Source organism: Octodon degus, unplaced genomic scaffold, assembly GCF_000260255.1.
Source record: "Octodon degus isolate 3935 unplaced genomic scaffold, OctDeg1.0 scaffold00176, whole genome shotgun sequence".
NCBI lineage: Eukaryota > Metazoa > Chordata > Mammalia > Rodentia > Octodontidae > Octodon > Octodon degus.
This window is the reverse complement of record NW_004524752.1, coordinates 2,314,055-2,333,926: the sequence shown is the minus strand read 5'-3', so window position 1 is coordinate 2,333,926 and position 19,872 is coordinate 2,314,055. Positions and strand designations below refer to the sequence as shown.

Below are 19,872 nucleotides of genomic sequence, written 5' to 3'. Positions count from 1 at the left end.
TTTTGGGGAATCAAACCCAGGGCCTCTGCACTGAGCTATGTCCTGCAACCTGTTTTTATTTTTTCATTTTGAGATAGTCTCTTGCTAAATTGGTAAATTGCCCAGCCTGGGCTTGAACTTATGATCCTCTTTCTGTGGCCTCCCAGAGGGCTGGGATTATAGGTGTGTGTTATTATCTACAGTTGAAATTACTTGGCACTTTGAGAGGCAATTCTATGCAATATTTAATAGAGCTAGATCATAATTTCTGCAGAGATAGCTCAATTCAGAGACCATATGTGGTTTAGGGAAAACATTAACTTTAGTGGCTGTAATTGCACTGAGTCACACGTCAGTAACACTTTTTTCCTATGGAAACTTGGGACAGTTCATAATTTTCCACCAAGTATGCTGCAGATTAGAGTCGAAGGCTTGCCTCCAATACAGTGTGCTTGTCCGGGCATGGCGCAGTTATTCCCGGAGCATGGGAGAGGTAACTGTATTTCTCACCATGTCTCTTAAATTTCAGCTGCTGGTTGAGTATTGGACAATGTGTTATATTGTCTCCTTCCAGCAGGGTCATTTGAGGGCTGTTTTCACTATAGGAATGCCAAGCATACCTTAGCATTGTGCAGGAGTTAGTTATCTGCTACCACAAAGGGCTTTGGCCTGACATAGGAAAAGGTTTGAATAGGCTTGTCACCCACTCGAGGATGGTCTAATTTTTTTCTGCTTTCGAAGTGATTTCCTGTTTCATAATTTTGTCCCTTGCCTGTTTTTCATTTTCTTACTTCGGAATTCCTTATAATTGTTGTCATAAGGAAGGTTGTGACTGAAGACTAGAGAGATCACATTTTGTGTCATTTTCCAGCACAGCAGAAGTCATATCTGCCCTATTGGTCATTGAAACCCAATGATGTAAGAATGGACTTTATACATGGTGCTCTTTAAATGTTATTGAGTGAGTGAGAGAGTGACAGAGTAAACATCATTAGCTCACCTCTGTGGTAACTGTTTTACCTTTGATCAGTGACCAAAAAGAAAAAAAGTTGTAAACTACTACAAAATGAGAGATGCAAACATGTTTTCCATGTTAAAATTAAGCTTCTTAGTCCATAGTTTTGCTCTCCAAATATTTTACTTGCTGGGTTTTTTATGTTTTCCACCAGTCCCTAATCTCACCCAACTTTCCCATCAAATTGAACTGTTGGCTTTTCTCAGAATAGGTATGTTCCATCACTGTGGGTTGAATTATGTCCCTTTAAAAAGGTATATTGACGTCTAAGTCCCCAGTACCTCAGAACCATGACGTTACTTGGAAACAGGGTCATTGCATCTGTAATCAGTTAAGATGAGGTCATACTGGATAAGGGAGGGCCCATAGGGAACGAGAGACACTGCGAAGACGACGACGTGGCTACACACGTAGAGATCAGCATGGCCCGCAGAGAAGCTGAAGACCGCCAGCAAACTGGGAGCTCGGAGAAGCAGAGAGGGCACTTTCCTATCCTTGCAGAGAGAGCACAGCCTTGTCAACACCTTAATTTTTTTTTATTTCTGGCCTGCAGAACTGCAAGACAATAAATATCCTGTTTTAAGCCACTCTGCTTGTGATACGTTTGTTGTAGCCACCCTAGGAAACTGGAATGTTCCCCCATATTGTCCGTTTTGCCTCCTCTATCTAATCCAACCCCTTGCCCCCACACCCCAAGAATCTCATTGTCATGACACAATTAAAATGTCTCTTCTGGAGTAAAATTTCTTAATCTTCTTCAAAATATTAGGCTGCTTGAGTGCCCTTGTCTCCTGTTACCCACGTTTTTGTCATGGAGGGGAGTGGGATGAACCAGCATGGGATTCTGAAGAGACTGCCTCAAAGGTATCATGGTTTAAAGAAATAAAATAAATCAATTAAAAGAGTACAGGGTCTGGGGGTTCAATTCCTGGCCCTGACCTGCCGGCCCCGCCCCCGGGGCGCGCTGAGCCGGCAATTGAGACTGGGCGTGGGGGCGCGCGCCTGATCACTATGACTCAGGTCTAGTAATGAGACCCGGAACACCCTGTAGACTCTTCCCTAAAATGCAAAAAATAAAAGAATAAAATAAAGGAGTAAGTTAGAGGAAAAGTAGGGAAATGAAGAGAGGAAGTCAAGAATACAGACAGCCTTGTTAGGCAGCAAGAGCGTTTTGGAAGGGCTGCGTGCGCGTCAAGCAAGCATGACACTTCCTGTACATGGGTAGCGGGCTGTCATGAGGAAAGTGTGCACAGTGGAAACAAATAATTAAAAACAGGGCCCTAAATCGTTTAATAGTTCGATTTTATTGAAAGGAAGATCTAGGAAGTTTAGAGAGGATTGTGCCCCAAAGAATGAAGACACGAATTAGAGGCTTGGAGTCATGCCTACAAGTCAGTCCACTCAGCTGGCTTCTCTGGTCTTTAGTGTGTGGACAGATTTCCGGCACTCTTTGTATGTGATTCTTTAGGTGACTCATTGCAAAATAATCTTATAAAGAAAAAGTCAGTCTAAATGTGAATTCAATTTAATAAAAAAAAAAAGCAGATGGAGTGGGTTGGGGAGAAGAAGACCTGCAAGGAGGGAGATCTTCTGTTATTTTTCTCATGGTCTTTGGTCACATCAATTAGAGGATAAATTATGCATAACCTTGTCAACTGGCATTCACAGTCTTGCACTGAAAAATGATGGGTGTTCAGGTGACCGGTGGACATTTGCTTGGGCTTAGAACACTTGCGGCAGCCTGTTATTTAGATTGTTATCTCTGTCCCTAGTATCAGAGGGATGCTGGCCTGGCTGAAGGAGGGAGTGGCCATTAAGTAGAATTGATACCTACCTCTAATGTAGTGCTTATCACTGGGTGGTTTAGATATCTTTGGGTTTTTTTTTTTGTTGTTGTTGTTGGTGGTGGTTGGTTGGTTGGTTGGTTGGTTGGTTGGTTTGGTTTTGTATTTTAGGACAGGGTCTACAGGGTCTCACTATGTAGATTGGACTCATAGCAATCCTCCTGTTTACAGCCTCCCAAGAGCTGAGATTACACGTGTGCACCCCCATGCCCAGTCTCAGTTGCCGTCTCAGCATGCTCTGGGGTTGAGGCCAACTGGGGAGGCCCGGGTATCAAATTCCTTGCCTCTGTGTCTGCCTAAGCAGGCACTTTAATTTGCTGAGCTATTTGGCTGGCCCTGTCTTTGTTGAAAGACACAATGAGTAGGAAGGAATTCAATGAGAGTGAGTTGAAGGGACCAAAGAGATATACAGTGCCTCAGATAAAGAGGAGGGAGGAGAAGAGGTGGGTAAGAAGCAAGGCCTGTGGTGAGGAGCCCCCAGCTGTGGTGGCCTCGGCCTCTCAGGGGGAGGCTGGGCCAGGTGGCCACAGCTGAAGCAGCTGGTTGGTCCTCATAGGTGAGGTGTGGTGCAGAGCACAGGGCTAGGAAGGAGTGTGTGTGCTTCACCCCTGGACAGCCACCCCAGGCTCTCAGCATATCAGGCCTCTGAAATATTTGGGCAAGAGGATATCTGATGCCCAAAAAGTGTTCACATAATTTAATTTGTTGGATTTTATGTTTAAATAAATTGTGATTTTTAAACTTGAAGTTTATAGCTCATGTATTTCTCACAGCTTAAAATTTCACATGTTTCCATCCAGGCCTGGGTGTTTGAGGTGGAGGAAGGCTGGGAACTTGGCCGAAAGGGTGCTGAGGTAGGTAGGAGTCAGAAGAATCAGTTCCAAGAGGAAGGACAGAAGCTGATGTGTGTAGCTAAAGCTGGGAAGGAAGAGGACAGGGAAAATAACAATAGACAAGTAGCAAAATGAACGAGTGGGGAAGTTGTGGAGACTGGATGGATGCCTGCGAAGGCTTTCAAGCTACCCCTGAGGATGAACCAAGTTTATTTATTTAAGAGTCAGGAAATGACGGATGGCAGCTGTTCAGCACTTGCTGCAGACAGAAAAGCTTATCATGGAGAAGACGTTATGGGCCCAGTGGGGGGACTCAACCATGCCACAAAATGAACTCATAGCCTGAAAAGAACAAGAGTCCTGTTCCTGCCCAAATGTGAGGGTGACCTGGGTGTATGAGGACACTGCCCCAGGGGTGGGCCAGAGTCAGGGTAGGGGCCATCATGGCTGGGATATCATGCGAGGGGTCTTGTGAATTATTTCATGGTAGGTACTGGGCAGCCAGTCATTGATCTCGGTGCAGCCCTGGATGCAACACAAGAGCACCCTAAAAGAAATAGTTCCGTATTTGTCCTATTATTAATTTGCATCTAGCCTCTGCCTGAGGCTGGTGACCTGGGGAGACCTTCCTGCCACTCAAAGGAAGAGCCACAGCTAACTATCAGTATGCTAGTTTTACAAACTTAGTGAATAAAAACTAATTAGAGGGGTTGGAGAGATGGCTCAGTGGTCTAAAGTAGGTGTACTTGGAACAAGCTTGGCAAAGCACAGGGAATGCGGTTCCATCCCCCAGCACCACATGCCAGCCAGCCCCGCCCCCTGGTGGGCTGAGCCGGCCACACACACACACACACACACACAATAAATAAATGTTAAAAAAAAATAATTAGAATGCTCAAGAGGGACTCTAGGTAAGTCATCTAATGTGATCAGAAGTGATAAACTACTACTACTGGACGGAAGGCCCAAGAAAGCCATCCTCTCAATTCCTCAGCTCTGGTCTTATTAGCTCGGTAACTAGAGGTATTTCTGGGCTTCTTTTATCTCTGATGACTGTGAATATGCTTGGCAACCTGGATACCACCACATCCATTGTCCTGGGGCCTCTTCCTCTGCTGCTCACCATGGAAACATCATTGCCCTCTTTAACACATCTGTCATGGTGGCTCTGAAATCCTGCTTTGCGCTCAGCCCTTGCCACTTGCTCTCTTCCCACTGAAGGTAGCTAAGGCTCAGGCCTAGCCTGTCTCCTCTCTGTTGAAAAGCATCACTAACACAAAGCAGTTCCGCATAACAGACTTTGTGGAGTCATAGTGGCTAATGAGAACAGACAGAGCTACTATTGCCTGGGGCAAGAAATAATTTCAAATGCAATATTAGACACCATGGATCCTAGAAACTCATCAGCTGGTCCCTCCAGGAGGAATTTCTGTCTGTCTTGTCTCTAGTCGGCAGCCCCAGGGCATTCCAAAGCCAGAATTGCCTAAGCTGAGATTAAGAAATATCCCATCTTTTCATATGGCTGGAACTACAATTTAAGGGTCTGTATTAACTGCTTCTATTACCTCATTTAATCTTCTCTGTGCAGCGCTTTGTGGTAGATACTTTTGCAGGTGAGGAATTCAGTCTCAGGGATAGGAATTGGCCAGGGATATACGGTTGAGATTTGAATCAAGCTCCTTCTACTCCAAACCCATGGCCCTTACGTCTGTGCCTATCACCTCCCTGTGTAGCCTGAGTCTTCGCGCACTCCTTAGGTCATCAGAATTTAAAGCTATTACTGTACTTACCCCTTAACTCAGCAAAGCTTTCTGTGGAGTCAGGTAAAACTTCCCCTAATATTTTCTCCCATGCAATTGGATCTTTTCTACAAGAGCTCTCTGGCAAAAATGGCCGCACCTCCCCTGAGATAACTTTCTTATCCCCTCTGATCTCCTTTCCACTGAGTCGGCTCCTCTCTGCCTCTCCTAGGTAACTTCATGCTGTCACTGTTCCCTGCTCCCCTGCTCCCCTTTCCTCTGCATTGTCAGCTCTCCCAGGGAAAGAACCTCATTTGTAAGCAGGAACCAGGATCATCTCCCTTCCTCCCCTCGCAAAGCTGAATCAAGTCCCATTAATGAGGCAATAAGATGGCGCTGACCGCAGACTGAACCTCTCAGGTGGGAAAGAGGGCCCCTCCTTACCTAGAAGCTGTATTTTCTACCTCTTATCTCCTTGGCCTTCTTGGAGCTGGGCTTGGCATTCCATTAAGCTACAATGCTCAGGCCTCGTGAATCCTCATAATTCTTAAGTATGTCCTTGCCACTGGTTGGGATGATAGTTACAGATAAGAAGAGGGAGCAGACATTGAAATGGAGCCCCAAAGTAAACATACGTTCTCTTCCCTGACCTTGCCCTGAGAGCTCTGAGAGACTGCACGCACGCGAGTCCACAGTCCAACAGGGACCTTAAACCAGAGGCTGGAGAGCTCTGCTGCCCCAACGCAGCAGAGTGCCTGTCTCCACACACTGGGAGATTATGAGTCATAAACCTATCAACAGAATTGTTTTGCATACCTATTTGGTAGGCAGTGCCCTATCAGGAAAATTTGAAAAACAACAGAAAAGAAATGATGTGCCTTCACTGATGGTATTTTTATTCACTCCCAGAGATAGGATGTAAAAGGTAATTATCCAAGCCAGAGAGGATATGCCAAGTTATAAATGTGTAGAGCAGGCAGTGAGGGCTCCAGGAGTTCAGGGAAAGAGCAAACACTGGCTTGGGAGAGGGAGACTTTCTGCCTGCGTTGAGGCTCCGCTATTACAGGGTAACTCTCTCAGGCTCTCTACACCGTGACTCTCCCGCCCCACTGGGGCGGGGGTGGGGCCGTACAGGGACCAGCAAGTGAGTGATGTTCAAAGGACAGGAGTCACCCACTTGGCTTTTTGTACTCTACAGCTGCCACATAATAATAGGCATATAACAGGTTATTAGTTTTTCTTTTTTTAAAGCCTTCAAAAATTAAACAAGAGACTGAAATTCTCAATTTAGAAAATATGCCTGTGATGTCAGTGATTCCAAGGAGGTGAGAATTCCTGAGCCCAAGGTGAACCTGAATTCTGACAAAATTCTCACCCTCGTTTGCTGGAAACCCCATTTGTTTAATGCTGTGCGGTTTGGGATTCTGTACTTTGGAAGACCTAAAAATAACCTGGTCAAATCTTACCTCAATTACTAAGCACAGCATCAGCGATGATTGTGCCTTTGTCATGATTGATCATAAACTTTTCCACCGTCTTAAATACTTTAAAGCTATGTGGAGCCAGGAAATGTCTCTATGAGGAAACTGATCTTGGTAACATTAATACACTTAGTAATCCCACATCAGCAGTTGCTGTGGTATGCTGTGTTTTAGGATACATTTCCTGAGGAGTAGAGAGCAGCTCCTGACGCCGGCTGCCTTGTCTTTCCAACTTTCCTGTCATGGATTCACAGTGGTAGCTTGTCCACTTAGGCTCCCCACCCGGCCTGAGGCAGTCCTGCTCCCAGGACAGAAGTAAGGTTTTCTAACTTTTCTGGTCTTTTTTATGAAAGATGTGTTAATTTTTCCCAGTACTTTTTATTGAGGAATATAAGTGGCCTCCGACTCAAAACTTACGGGAAGCATTTCTTCATTTTTTAAAATTAATTTTATTGAGAAACAAATAGCAATAAGACAGTTTCAAAACAGGTTAATAGGACAATTACAAGAATTAGTACATTGCATATGGTTGTCTTCGTAGTGGTTATTCATAGTACAAGATGCAGGCATGATATCCTGTCCAAACACTATTAGTACAACTCTTTCCTCTTATTGAATTAAGAGAAAGTAGCATTCCTTCATTTATCATCTTTTTAAAAATAAGTTTTAGCCAACCTGCCTTTCCTAAACAGTTTTTACTTATTTACAACATACTTAGAAAGTCAGTTATCCCTCCTTTCATGATTTTAGAAGAGAAAAGCAAAGTGAACATCATCAAAATCATCAAAGTACTGAAGGAACAACTCCTTCAGACATCGTGTTCTCTTAGTCACAGGCACAGGCTAGGAAAAATGAACTAAGCCTCTCTGGGTGTATTAAAATAGCCTTTTTCCCAGCTCAGAATCACATTTCAAAGGGTGCCTAGGTGCAAAACTAAGCCAAATACTGTGCCACAAGTACACCAAGGGTAACACGATGTTTTCCATTTTGCTTTAAACAACAGAAGGCAGCGTGGAGCTATAGAGTTGCACAGAGCTAGCAGAGAGCAAAACTGGGCTGTGGGGATCTGGATGACCTTGACTAAGTCACCGACCCTGACTGGGGATCTTCATTTAGAAAGTGTGGGAAAGCACATACCTAGTATGCCTTCGCACATAACGAGAAAATGTAGGCAAAAGCACTGGGAAACTGCAGACTTTTCTCTAACACTTAAAGGAATTGTAGAAGTCGCCATTTGGGGAAAATAAAATATGTGCAAATCTTTTCAAAAAGCAACTGTTATATCCACCATTTTACATGATTTAAATTCAGCAATTAGAATATCACTAATTAATATCCTAAGAAAATAAAGTTACACTATTACTATGTCTTCCAAATGAACCATTCCTTTTTGTACTTGCCATTTGGGATTCGCTATTCAAAAGACAAATTACCTGGAAGATAATGGGGTGAGATTTTCTAAAGTGTCTTCTGTCCAGAGACAAAAGATATTCTCTGCAATATCTCTGATATGCCAGCTGAACATAGTGATTTATTTGACAATATAATACTTTTTTTTTTTTTTTTTTTGCAAAGTAAGGAAATTGAAAATACTGTAGCAAGTTGGACAGGAAAGGTGTCAAGGGGAAGATATGAGAAAGAGGAAAAAGATTGAGAGGAGCAGACTAGAAGAACCATACCATGCAGCCACTCCAGGTGGCTTTGGAACTGTAGTCTGATCCACAAGTACCCTCCCAAATGCAGGGAGCACTTGACAAATCTCCATCAACCTGGGGAGTTGTCTGGCTTCAGCCTAGCCCCGGCCCTTCCCAACTACTCTGCTCTCTTTAAGGCTGATCAATAAGAATGTCACAAAGCACTTTTCTAAGAAAGCATGATCTGTTATTTAGGAAAAGAGAGAGCCCTTCAAGGGTATGTCAATATTCCAGTCTCCCAATGACCAGCTTAGCTGCCTACAGCATGGCATGTTCTGAATACCCAATGGGTCACTGCCCACATCTGGAATTTATTCTCCAAGTGTTTGATTTCTAATTCATTTCCATTTGAGGCAAAATTATTATAATAGTTGGTTCTAATACACTGACAAATATGACCCTGATTTTTTAAAATAAAATATTATTTTGGAATCACTTTTCAATATTACTTAGCAGTTACCTTTGTCTCACAAAAAACTCAATTAACCTGTGTTGACCACTCCCTGTGATAGTTACCAGTGCCTCATCGTACACATGTAGGATTCCACTTGCTGCATTCCTAATAAGCCAAGATAAAAAGTAAGCCTAGTAATTCCCTTTTTCCTCTGTTCTTGGGAATGAAGTTCACATAGCCATGTGGAGCCAGCAGGGCAGCAGGTGCTGATAGATCACTTTCTCTGTCCGTCTCCCTCTCTTATCCCTAGCTGCTGGGATGTCGTACCCATCAGAAGTCTAAGGTCCTGATTCTTTATCAACATTAGTGACAGCAATGACAAGTTGATTGATTTTTCTTTAAAAAAAGTAGAGAACAAAATTTTTATTTGAATGAGATTTTGCCTAGCTGTAGGCTGAGAGGGCAGTTGTGACACATTCCTGTGCTGTGTGTCAGTGGATTTCTATACCTCATAGGCAAGTCTGGAGTAAAGCTTTATGGGGACAAGGGAGTTCATTGTTGATGTTTTTTGAGAGCTTCAGAGCAGAAGACACTGATTGCTTTCTATGATTTGACCTGAGTACTACCACCTGCCTTATCTAAAACTAATTTCTTAAACTAATTCGTCTCCCTCCTAGATCAGTTAACCAAAACCACAGTGGCAGTCACATAGGAAAATATCACTGAGATCACTGAGAATTTAAACCTTTTGTGGTCAAATAAAATGAAAAAATAATTTTACCCGTTTATTTATTTGACAGGTATTTATTGACTACCATGGGAGATAAATGAAGTATTTCTGTCCACCAAGGAACTTACTACCTACTTGGGAGGAAAAGTACACAATAACTGCAATGTAAGTATATCCCATGTAGAAAATTGGAGAAATAAACTTGTAGGGGCTAGGGATATAGCTCAGCAGCATAGCATCTGTCTCGCAGGAATAAGGTCCTGAGTTTGATTCTCAATATATCAGAGAGAGAGAGAGAGAGAGAGAGAGAGAGAGAGAGAGAGAGAGAGAGGAAAAGGAACAAACAAAGATAAACTCTGTATGTATTCGTCTTCTTTCATTTAATTTCAGTACTATGAGAATTGGGAAATGAAGGCTTCAAGCCTCTTTCAACTTTTTAACATATAAGAAAGACAAAAGATTGATATCCAGTGAATAAGAGCTCTAACAACAACAACAACAACAAAAAAAATAGAACATCTCCACAAGGATGGGCGAAGAATTAGGTGAATAGCAAGGTCACCAAAAATAAAAGCAAGTGGCCAATAGACATATTTAAAACTCACTAGAAGTTCAGGAGATGCAAAACCTAAAAGAACGAGATTAAAATGAATGAAAATCAAAGAGAGTGTGATCTCAATTTCGTTTGTCAAATTGGTAAACATTTTTATAGTATTTTAAAAAATTGATTTTTTTTAAAATACTGCTAGCAGAATGTAAACTGTTGCTACTTCTCAAGTGGGACATCTGGCAACGTGAATCAGAAGACTTAAAATCTTCCTATTTTTCTCAACTGCGACTTTTATAATTAAGACGTAGCCACCATAATTTACATAAGGCAAAACTCAATAATCTAAATATTTAGTGATGGCTATAGAGTAAATTATTAATCCAACAGCAAAATATGTCAAGAGATAAGCATTTGTTGTTAAAGAACAAATTTCAAAGTGTTCATACCACATTATTAAAGAAAACATTGATTATAAAACTTACACAGTATGAATTCAGTTTTGTTCAAAATATATTCATACATTTTGATAATTAATAACAATGGCCACCATTTCTATTTTTTTCATTCTTTTATTTTAAAAAACTGATAGACTGCTTTGTGAATTTGCAGGTCATCCCTGCGCTGGGACCATGTTAATCTTCTGCATCATTCCATTTTTAGTGTGTGCGCTGCCAAAGCAAGCCCAACAATGGCTATTTCTATGCCAGTATAAGATATCAAAATTTTATTGTGTGTTCAGGTATCATTTTTGTGATTAGGAATAAAAGGTTCTACAGTAATTCTATTTCTCAGCAATAGAGATATGAAGGTCAAATAGTCTGTGAAAGACCTTTCAATGTTTTATCCAAGTGATGTTTTGATCCCCCACCCTTGCCCACCTTGATCAGAAGTCACACCATCCTGTCCCAAATATCAAGGATGCAGATAATATCCCACCATTTATTGCCTGCCTTCTCTGTGCCAGGTACAGATGAAGAAACTGTGGCTTAGAGAGACGATAAGAAACCAGTGAAGTGCGTGCAGTGACACCTTCCTGTAATCCCGCTTACTCAGGAAGCTGAGGCAGGAGGCCCAGAAGTTCCAAGCTAGCCAGGACAGCTTAACAAGACCTGTCTCATAAGTTTTAAAATATGGGGGAACAAAGGCTGAGATACAGCTTAGTAGTAGAGGGCTTGTTTGCCACACATGAGGTCCTGGGTTCACTCCTAGTGCAGCAAAGGGAGGTGGGCACCTAGTGCAGGTAGTGAGGCTGGCGCTTGAACCCTGTGAGTGTGGCTCTAAAGGCCCTTCTCCTTACAAAGGCACTTAGTATACTACTTTCTTCTTTCCAAGAAGAGCTAGGAATTTATGAATTTATTAAAATCAGGCTTGATGAGTAAAGAAATGGACATTAGTCTTACCAAATAGACTGGTGACTTTTTTTCTGTATTTAGGACAGGGTCTACAGGGCCTCCAGGGTCTCCAGAGTCTCACAAGGGAGATCGGACTGGTAGTGACTCTTCTGTTTCCAGCCTCCCAAGTGCTGGGATTACAGACGTGTGCTACCACACCCAGTCTCAAGTGCTGTCTCAGCACAGATCCAACTGGGTCGCTGTGCTCTGTCTAAGCAGAAGCTTTAAGACTAGTGACTTTGAGCTACTGTTAATTTTGGTCTCTGGATGACTGAAGAAACCACTCTCCGACTCCTAAGGTCATGCAGCTAGGGATAGAGCTAAGGTTCAGAACCAACAACTTGCCCACTGCATCCCCAAGTCTGGTTTCTTAAGAGCATTAGGAGGCAAAGATGCTTCCTGCTGTTTGGTCTGGTCCTCTGATGTCTCCACCGCTGTTTGGTCCGGTCCTCTGGTGTCTCCACTGCCCAGCTGCAGCACCTTTCTCAGCCACACAGCCCGCGCAGTCCCTCAAGCATTCTACTGCACCTCTAAGTGCTCCAAGTCAAATACACCCCACTTTCCCAGCTCCTGACTCCCTTTTCCTTCCACCAGCTATGTCACTGGACTATTATCAATCGGGTCTCCATCTCAGTATCTCAGAAATGGATTACATTGTCTATTGAGGCATGGGAAATTTGTTCTTGAGGATAAAGGTCACTGTAAGAAAATATTAATGTTTAAAATCTGAAGCTAAAGAATCACACATATTTCCAGAGAAGGAAGTCTTAATGGTTTTCTGAATGCACAAATGATAGCCTGTGCGAAGCTTTTAAAGCACTTCCCTGCTAATTCTAAAGGCCCGAGGTTTGTTTTCTTTGAGGTTTCTTAATGGAATCTAAACACTTCATTGTGTTCAACGGAGCAGTGAATTGAATATAAAGTGGCAGGCCTTAAAAAGGGAAGCCAGTGAGTTGGATTACAATTTGACAGTGTGAAAACATGTTATTATTTTGTTTCTCTCGATGGTATCGAAATGCTCTTATGAGAGATGAGTCTGACCTCTTCTTAGATTGTTCTTGTTTTTTTCACTAAGGGTCACACTAGTTGGGTCATCACTGTCCACCACTGTCCAGGCATCAGGCCCAAATTACCACTTGGGGGCAGTGCGTTGCCTCCTCTTCCTGCCACATCTGCCCTCAGGCCTTGTCTGCAAAAGATTCTTAGGTTGTTAACCTGGCTTCCAGTCCTTCTAATGAGAAAAATGTTTATTATCAATCTCAGCAGTCTCTTAGAAAACAAAGGGCTGAATTCTTAACGTATTGAAAATCACCCCATGGCATTCGTAGTTTTTCAAAGAGCACTCATTGAGTACTATCTCTCAGAAGAAGGTGGACAGGGCAGGCCTGATAATCATATTTTTAGAACAGATGCCTTGGCTTGAGAAAGTGAAATCCATGTTTCTACTTCTAATGGTTCTGAAGCAGCAGGTCTCCAATTCTTTGGCCAGAACTCTGTCTTCTAATCATCCTGAAATAAGATCCAAGCCTTTATTCTCAAGGAAGATTATCTTTTAAATGAAAACATCAAGATGACAAATAGCAGTAAAAATAATCCAATAGAAAAAGGAAATCACATAATCACATTTCTTTTCCTCTTTCCACTCATAAAATGGTTTCAATTTCTAGGAAGAAAAAAAATCATAATCCCCTTTCAGAGTTTAATATAAATTCATTTAAACATGGGAACAAACAGCTTGCCGACATCCTTTCCCTGCTCTCCCATTGCCTCACGAGGCAATTTAATTAATGGGCAAACAGCCGACGGGGTATTTTTCTCTGATACAATGGCACGAACAAGTAACATCCATCTTTGCACATAGCTCTTTGGCACACCACTCTGGCTGCATTACAGAAACAGAACAGAGTCGTATGTTTCCTGGAAAGTAATTATTTGGCAGGGATCTACCCTTGGATAAATCCACAGAGCAAAAGTACTCAGGTGGCCCTTGCTTGTGCCAGGGCATGGGTAGATGGCCAAGGTTGTATGTGGAAGTTGTTGTGGTGGCAGGAGATCCTGACGTGGGGAGGGAAGACATAGCAAGGAAATACAGACCCCCAGGAACAAGGCCATACATCATTCCTGCTTCCTCTGCTGCTATAATGCATTCATTAGCCATGAGACGTACACTGTCACACTCAACGCTGAGCAAAGGGTTTTGCCTAGGAGCATAAGAGATAAACTTTTCAAAGGATTTTTCTTAGGTGTATGCTTTTGATAAACTTTTCATTCAAACAAGGAAGCAATTTTTAAGAGAAATTAAACATGCACTTATTAAGCTTCTACTCTGTGCGGTGGGAGTGCCTGACAAGCTTCAAGGCTTCACATTGAAATATTGAAATATAGCGTAGTGTAGAGAAGTAGCTTTTAGACCTCACTTTATTGACAACATGGTCAAGCTTATACAAAGTGCAAAAGAGATAGGGTGTGGAGGCACTGCTTTTAAAACTGCTCCTACAATCATAATGTTAAAGTTTAAAGTAACTTGAGAACATTTCAAAGAATTTGCTGGAAGCCTTTCTGGGATTTTTTTTTTTTTCTTAAGAGACTGGGGAGACAGGTAAACTCCACCTCCAATTTTTGGCCAATTCAGCATTTGCCCTGTGCTCCACAGCAGCACTTGCCCTAAGAGATACCACACTAACTACACTTTAATGTCCTCACAAGAACTAGGTCAAATGGAACCTCAGAGAATGGTCAGTGCTGTGTATCCCGTTTAGTGGAAATTCCTCAGCACTGTGGTTGTGAATTCCATGTCCTTATTCGCTCCTAGAGAGGGGCAGCAACGACTCCTCTGTGAACATTTTCCTTCCAATACATGGGATTGAAAGTGGGGCCTCATACACTAGGTACACGCTCTACTACTGAGCAACACATCCAGCCCTTTTAATTTTTTTTATTTGAGACAGGGTTTCAAGAAGTTGATTAGGCTGTCCTCAAACTGGTGATCTCTTGCATCAGCTTCCTGAGTAGCTGGAATTTTAGGCATGTACAACCATACCTGGCCCTCTGTGGACACTTAAAAAAATCCTAGGATTTCTGTCTCAGAGGAAAATGTCTTCAGGAACCCAAGGACTTGTGGCTGTAATCTTACATCCTGCATATACGGTTAGTACACCGTGGGCCTCTTATTGCAGACAGGAGCTGCTCAGGTTCTCAGCCAGCAAGGCTGAGATTTCCTTTGCAGTCCCTTGTCCCTCTGAGTTTTGTCCTTTGTATCCTGCTCCAATGAGTGCTTTGGCTATTTCTATCCAGCTTTTCTCCAGGCATGAATTTCACCCTGTGATGCAGATTCAATCTCCTCACTACTGTGTGGTAATTATGACAGGAGACTGGAGCAGGTGCAGCAGCCACTGAGGAGGGAAGGGAAGGGTAGCAAAGGGTACTTCAGCTGCTTACTGCCTGCATCATCTGTCAGCATTCCATGTCAAGACAACCTGCATGTCCGTCCAGCTTGACTCACAAGTCTTCACATGAGCACCCTGCTAGATATAGGTCAGCCCAGAGAACACAATGCACCATGGTTTCCTCCTGTTCCTAGTCTTGCTTATAAGCAAGGCATTTATCCTCTTTGGATCTTACATTTTTGTCTATTTGCAACACAAAGCAGACTGATGACTTTTAATGTCCCTTTCAGCTCTAATTGTTTATGATTCTCTGTATGCAAACGCCAGAGAAAATAATACCAGGCAGGAACTGTGAGGAGTAACTGCCCTGTAGTTGAACCAGGAGAATTAGTGTTCCTATTTTTTCAGGCAGTTAGCACAGGGAAGGCATCACAATGAGTGCTCGGTACACACAAAAAAGCCCTAGACTCTGAATAAAAAAAAAAAAAACAAAAAAAAAAACCACCAGTTCTAAGCCACCTGCCACAGTGTGATCTTGAGTGTCCCTCTCAGGTGTGGCTCCCAGCCCGTGGAGCTATTGGGATGAGCCAGAACTTTTGGCAACTGGCACCCCTGAGAGGGATGTTACAGCATTGGGGTGCACGCCCTTGAAGATGATATATTGAGCTCTGGCTCTCTCTCTCTCTCTCTCTCTCTCTCTCTCTCTCTCTCTCTCTCTCTCTGCTTCCTGGCTGTCGTGAAGAAAGCAGCTTTCTTTGCCACACACTCCCAGCCAATATGTACTGCTTCACTACAAGACCAAGGCAGCAGGGCCAAGTGACTGTGGGTTGACTGAGAGATGAGGGGCTGTTTTCTGTAAAGGAAGCACAGGGGAACTGAGGCGGGAAAATGTCTCTCAAAGCATGGGAAGAAGTTAGGATCGTGCTTTTGTAATTTACGGGACTATGATATATTAAATCTGATACTACAGACCAAAATGAATCATTTCTCTTTTTAAGCTTTTGAGTATCAAGGGGGTTTTGTCACAGTGACAGAAAAGTGGGTAATGTATCACCAAAGAGCCATTGTGTTGTATAGAAGTGGAAAAAAAAGATCAAGATTTTAGAGCTCAGTTCAAATCCCTGGCTCTATCACTTGGTAGTTGTGGGACTTTCTGTGACCTCACTGGGAAGTGAGAATAAACATTAGTTCACAGGATTGTAGTTTAAGACTTACAGACATAGAGCTTGTGTGTGTGTGTGTGTGTGTGTGTGTGTGTGTGTGTGTGTGGTGGGGTGGAGTGTAAGGGGGGTTGGTACCAGGAATCAAACTCAGGACCTCACGTTTGTCAGGCAGGCACTGTGCCACTGAGCCTTAGAGTTGGCCTTAGAGTTTAAATTTTATTAAGTGCTTGGCACATTGTAAGAACACAGTACTAGTTTATCTCAGTGACTTTTTCTAAGATCTCTCAGGGAAAAGGAACAAATCTTGCTTTCCAGCTTTGTGCCAGAAACTTCCATGACTTTCTAATTTAATCTTGATGAAGCAGCTACTATTATCTAAATTTAACCTGAATTCACTTTTCCCAAATGTCAAATGAACATGATAATACCTTTTCTACCTAGCCCAAGGAATGCTTGTGAGGATTGAATTAATTTAATGTGAAAGGACTTTGAAAATTGTCGATTTTCTATAAATGTGAATATAAGAGCTATTGTTTTGCAACACATGCTTTATAGTACCTTGAAAGGAATGTTCAGTCACTTCACATGCATTTCTTCAGATCTTACAATTTGGCCATTTATTCGGGGCATGGTCTCTATACTCAGAGGCTTTAAAGCCAAAGATATCAAAATAACACTCAGGCAACTGATGGAGAGATAGTTAGAAAGAGCTGAGCTGCCATTGAGAAAGGAGTCAGAAGGACCTGGCTGAAAAAACTTGAGAGGAGACACCATACAAAGGGAATAACAGAGGCTGAGGCAGAAGCAATGTCTTTTGAAGCCTGTGAAGAAATCAGAATTCTTGCCTTTGTAATTTTTATTCATTCATTCATTTATTTATCTATTATGTATTTTGTACAGGGCCTACAGTGTCTCACTAGACAGATTGGACTCATAGTGATCCTCCTGTTTTCAGCCTCCCAAGCGCTGGGATTACAGGCTTGTGCCACCACACCCAGTCTCAATCACCATCTCAGTGTGCACCAAGGGTGGGGCCAGCATGGCTTGTGGTGCTGGGGACTGAACCCCAGTCCATGCATTCTGCCTAAGCAGGTGCTTTAGTCCACTGAGCTATCTGGCCAGTCTTACCTTTGTAATTTATAGGAACAATAAGTATTGAATCATCCATCCAGCAAATATTCACTGAGCATCATCCATCCAGCAAATATTCACTGAGCATCTCCATTGTGCTAGGCACTGTTCTAGGTCTTCAGGACACATAAGTGAAGGAACTGAAAGGTCAGAGAGTTTATTTCTAGGGAATGAGACTATTATTCCACACATAACTTTAAAATTGTACAGCATGTTAGAAGATAAGTGCTATGGAAAGCAAATACGAGCAGGGTAGGTGGTCAAGAATGACCAGAGGAGGAGTAGGCAGCAACATAAAGCAGGGAGATCAGGCTGGGTTACACTGAGAAGGTCTGCGTAAAGGCCTAAAGGAGGTATTCATGCAAATAGATGGAGAAACAGCTTCAAGCAGAAGAATGGAGCAGTGGTGGCTCCTGAAGTGTGGTTCCCTGTCACACCCACAGTACTAACATCAGCTGGGGATACTTTAGAAATGTAAATGTTCAGGCCCCACTTATAACTCAGGCTGGCCCAGCCAACTCCCTCAGGGGATTCTAATGTTCCTTCAGTGTGGAGTCTCTGAGCTCAAGGTTCAGCCATACTTGGTCTACTTGGTTGGTGCCAAGTTTGTGCCAGCCTTGTACAAGGTCCACGTGACTAGAGCAAAATGAGGTGGAGGGGAAGGAGCAGCAGAGGATGGATATGTGAGGTCTTGAGAGGAACGCGCTCAGGCTAGATTTTGCATTTTGATCTGAAGGTCTACCTATGTTGTAATTTAAGGAGGCTCTCGCCCAAGGGGGTGTGGAGGGCACCATTAGCTAGCCTTGCTCAGGTTACATGACACGAAGCTCCAATCATAGAGCAGGAGAAAGTGCATGTTACAGAAGAGCCAAACACCTCACTATAATTAACTGTTTTATCAGCTGCTTTGAAAACCTATCATTGAGAATTTCCAAAAGAAAAAGACCTGGGTTTCCCAGCTGAGACTGTTTGGAACCTGGTCTCTGGGGGTTTCCATAAGCTAAGCTATCATTAAACATTTCTACCCCTGAAGGGGATCATTAGGAGTGTGAGCCCTTTGAATTTCAATTTCTTTTTATTTTAGTTGTGGATCTCTATTTGTGTCCCTAAAGAAGATAATGGCATTTATGGATCATAAAAATGTATTTTATTTAATTAATTTATTTATTTATTGGTGGAACCGGGGATTGAACTCAGGCCCTTGCGCTTGCCAGAGAAGTGCTTATTCCACTGAGCCATCTCCCGGGCCCCAAAAATGTATTTTTTTCCTTGAAGATTTAAATGGAGGAAGTAACTAGAGCTGCAATAAATGGTAGAAGCTCACACCGTTTTACCTGGACAACTTGCTTTGTCTCTCAGGTGCTGAAGAAGATCAAGAACTAGCCGTAATAAGCAACTCTTCCTTCACATTCATGGACCTGGGCACACTGCAGTGGTTGGCTCTGTACAGACATTCACAGCAAGAGGAGGTCTGCTGACCCCAAGGGCAGCACTTGGGGAAGGCACTCGGTTCAGAGAACAGTGCTTGTAAGGTATATGGAATCTTGCTCTGATGGCAAGTCCTGTGGTCTTCAGTGGGCCAAATGAGAGACAATTTTAACTCACCTATCTTAGTTTTATTCCTAATCTTGTTGGCATCTTCCAGCTTGGTTCTCAGATTTACTGTGGGACTCTATACCTAGGATTCCAAATCTAGGCCAGGGGCCCGGGGAGATAGTTCAGTGGAATAAGTGTTGCCTGGCAAGCACAAGGTCCTGAGTTCAATCTCTGGTACCACAAAAAAAGAAAAGAAAACCCAAATCTAAGCAGGCACCAGACCTTGGACTGCCTCAAATCTACTTAATTTTACAGACTAGAGTCTAGAGTCCAGTTCTTGTGTTTCTCAGCATCAGTCTTGCCTGCCCACGACTTTATCTTCACAGTCTCCCAGTAGTCACGGTCCCCTGAGAGACCTTTATTCTCAGAGGTTTCTCTGTATTCAGGCCCATCGTCCATGGTGCCGCTGCACAGAGTGTATGAGCAGCAACCGTTTTCAAGGTCAGAACTGGGAGCACCTGGCATGTAGAAAACAGTATTTAACAACACAGTGCCCTCCAAGCTTTGCAATATGCCCTTCGATCCCATTTCAGGGATCAGAAACCAAATTTGTTACAGCAGATGAATAATAATGTCACTTACTCACAGGAGCACTGAGAAAGCCTTGCCAGGCTCCGTAACTCCAGGCAGCCTCCCGCCCCCACCACCAGCGATGAATCACAGGCTGCTGCCAGGGATGTGACATTTGGGGACTCTGCACACAACTTAAGACACAGGACAAAATGGGGGAGAGAAAGGCATAGATTTGTTCAGGACAAAGGACTAACGGGTCACTAGTACCCTTTTTGTCTCCTGAGACCTATAATGGCAAAAACATTCCCTTTACATTATTCATATCTGGCAGTAGAAGAGAAAATTCAGCTGGTGCCTCACATACACACTCACGAGCTCTGTGACCTACTTAGATAATGCCCCCCAACCAAAAAAGGCGGCGCTCTCCTCCTAT

General features: G+C 43.0%; 1 protein-coding gene and 1 non-coding gene across 2 annotated transcripts in view; both read right to left on the bottom strand.

Annotated features, from left to right (window-relative positions):
• The window catches only part of LOC101561082 (TSC22 domain family protein 1-like), a 38,346-nt gene extending 19,021 nt beyond the window's left edge, over positions 1-19,325 (bottom strand). Inside the window, exon 1 of the mRNA XM_023703602.1 lies at positions 19,180-19,325. Coding sequence (XP_023559370.1) covers positions 19,180-19,325 — 146 coding nt within the window. The remainder of the gene's footprint in view (positions 1-19,179) is intronic.
• LOC111813263 lies at positions 10,836-10,941 on the bottom strand. The gene has a single exon (XR_002818566.1). It is a non-coding gene; the product is annotated as a U6 spliceosomal RNA (small nuclear RNA).
• Positions 19,326-19,872: the final 547 nt, after the last annotated feature.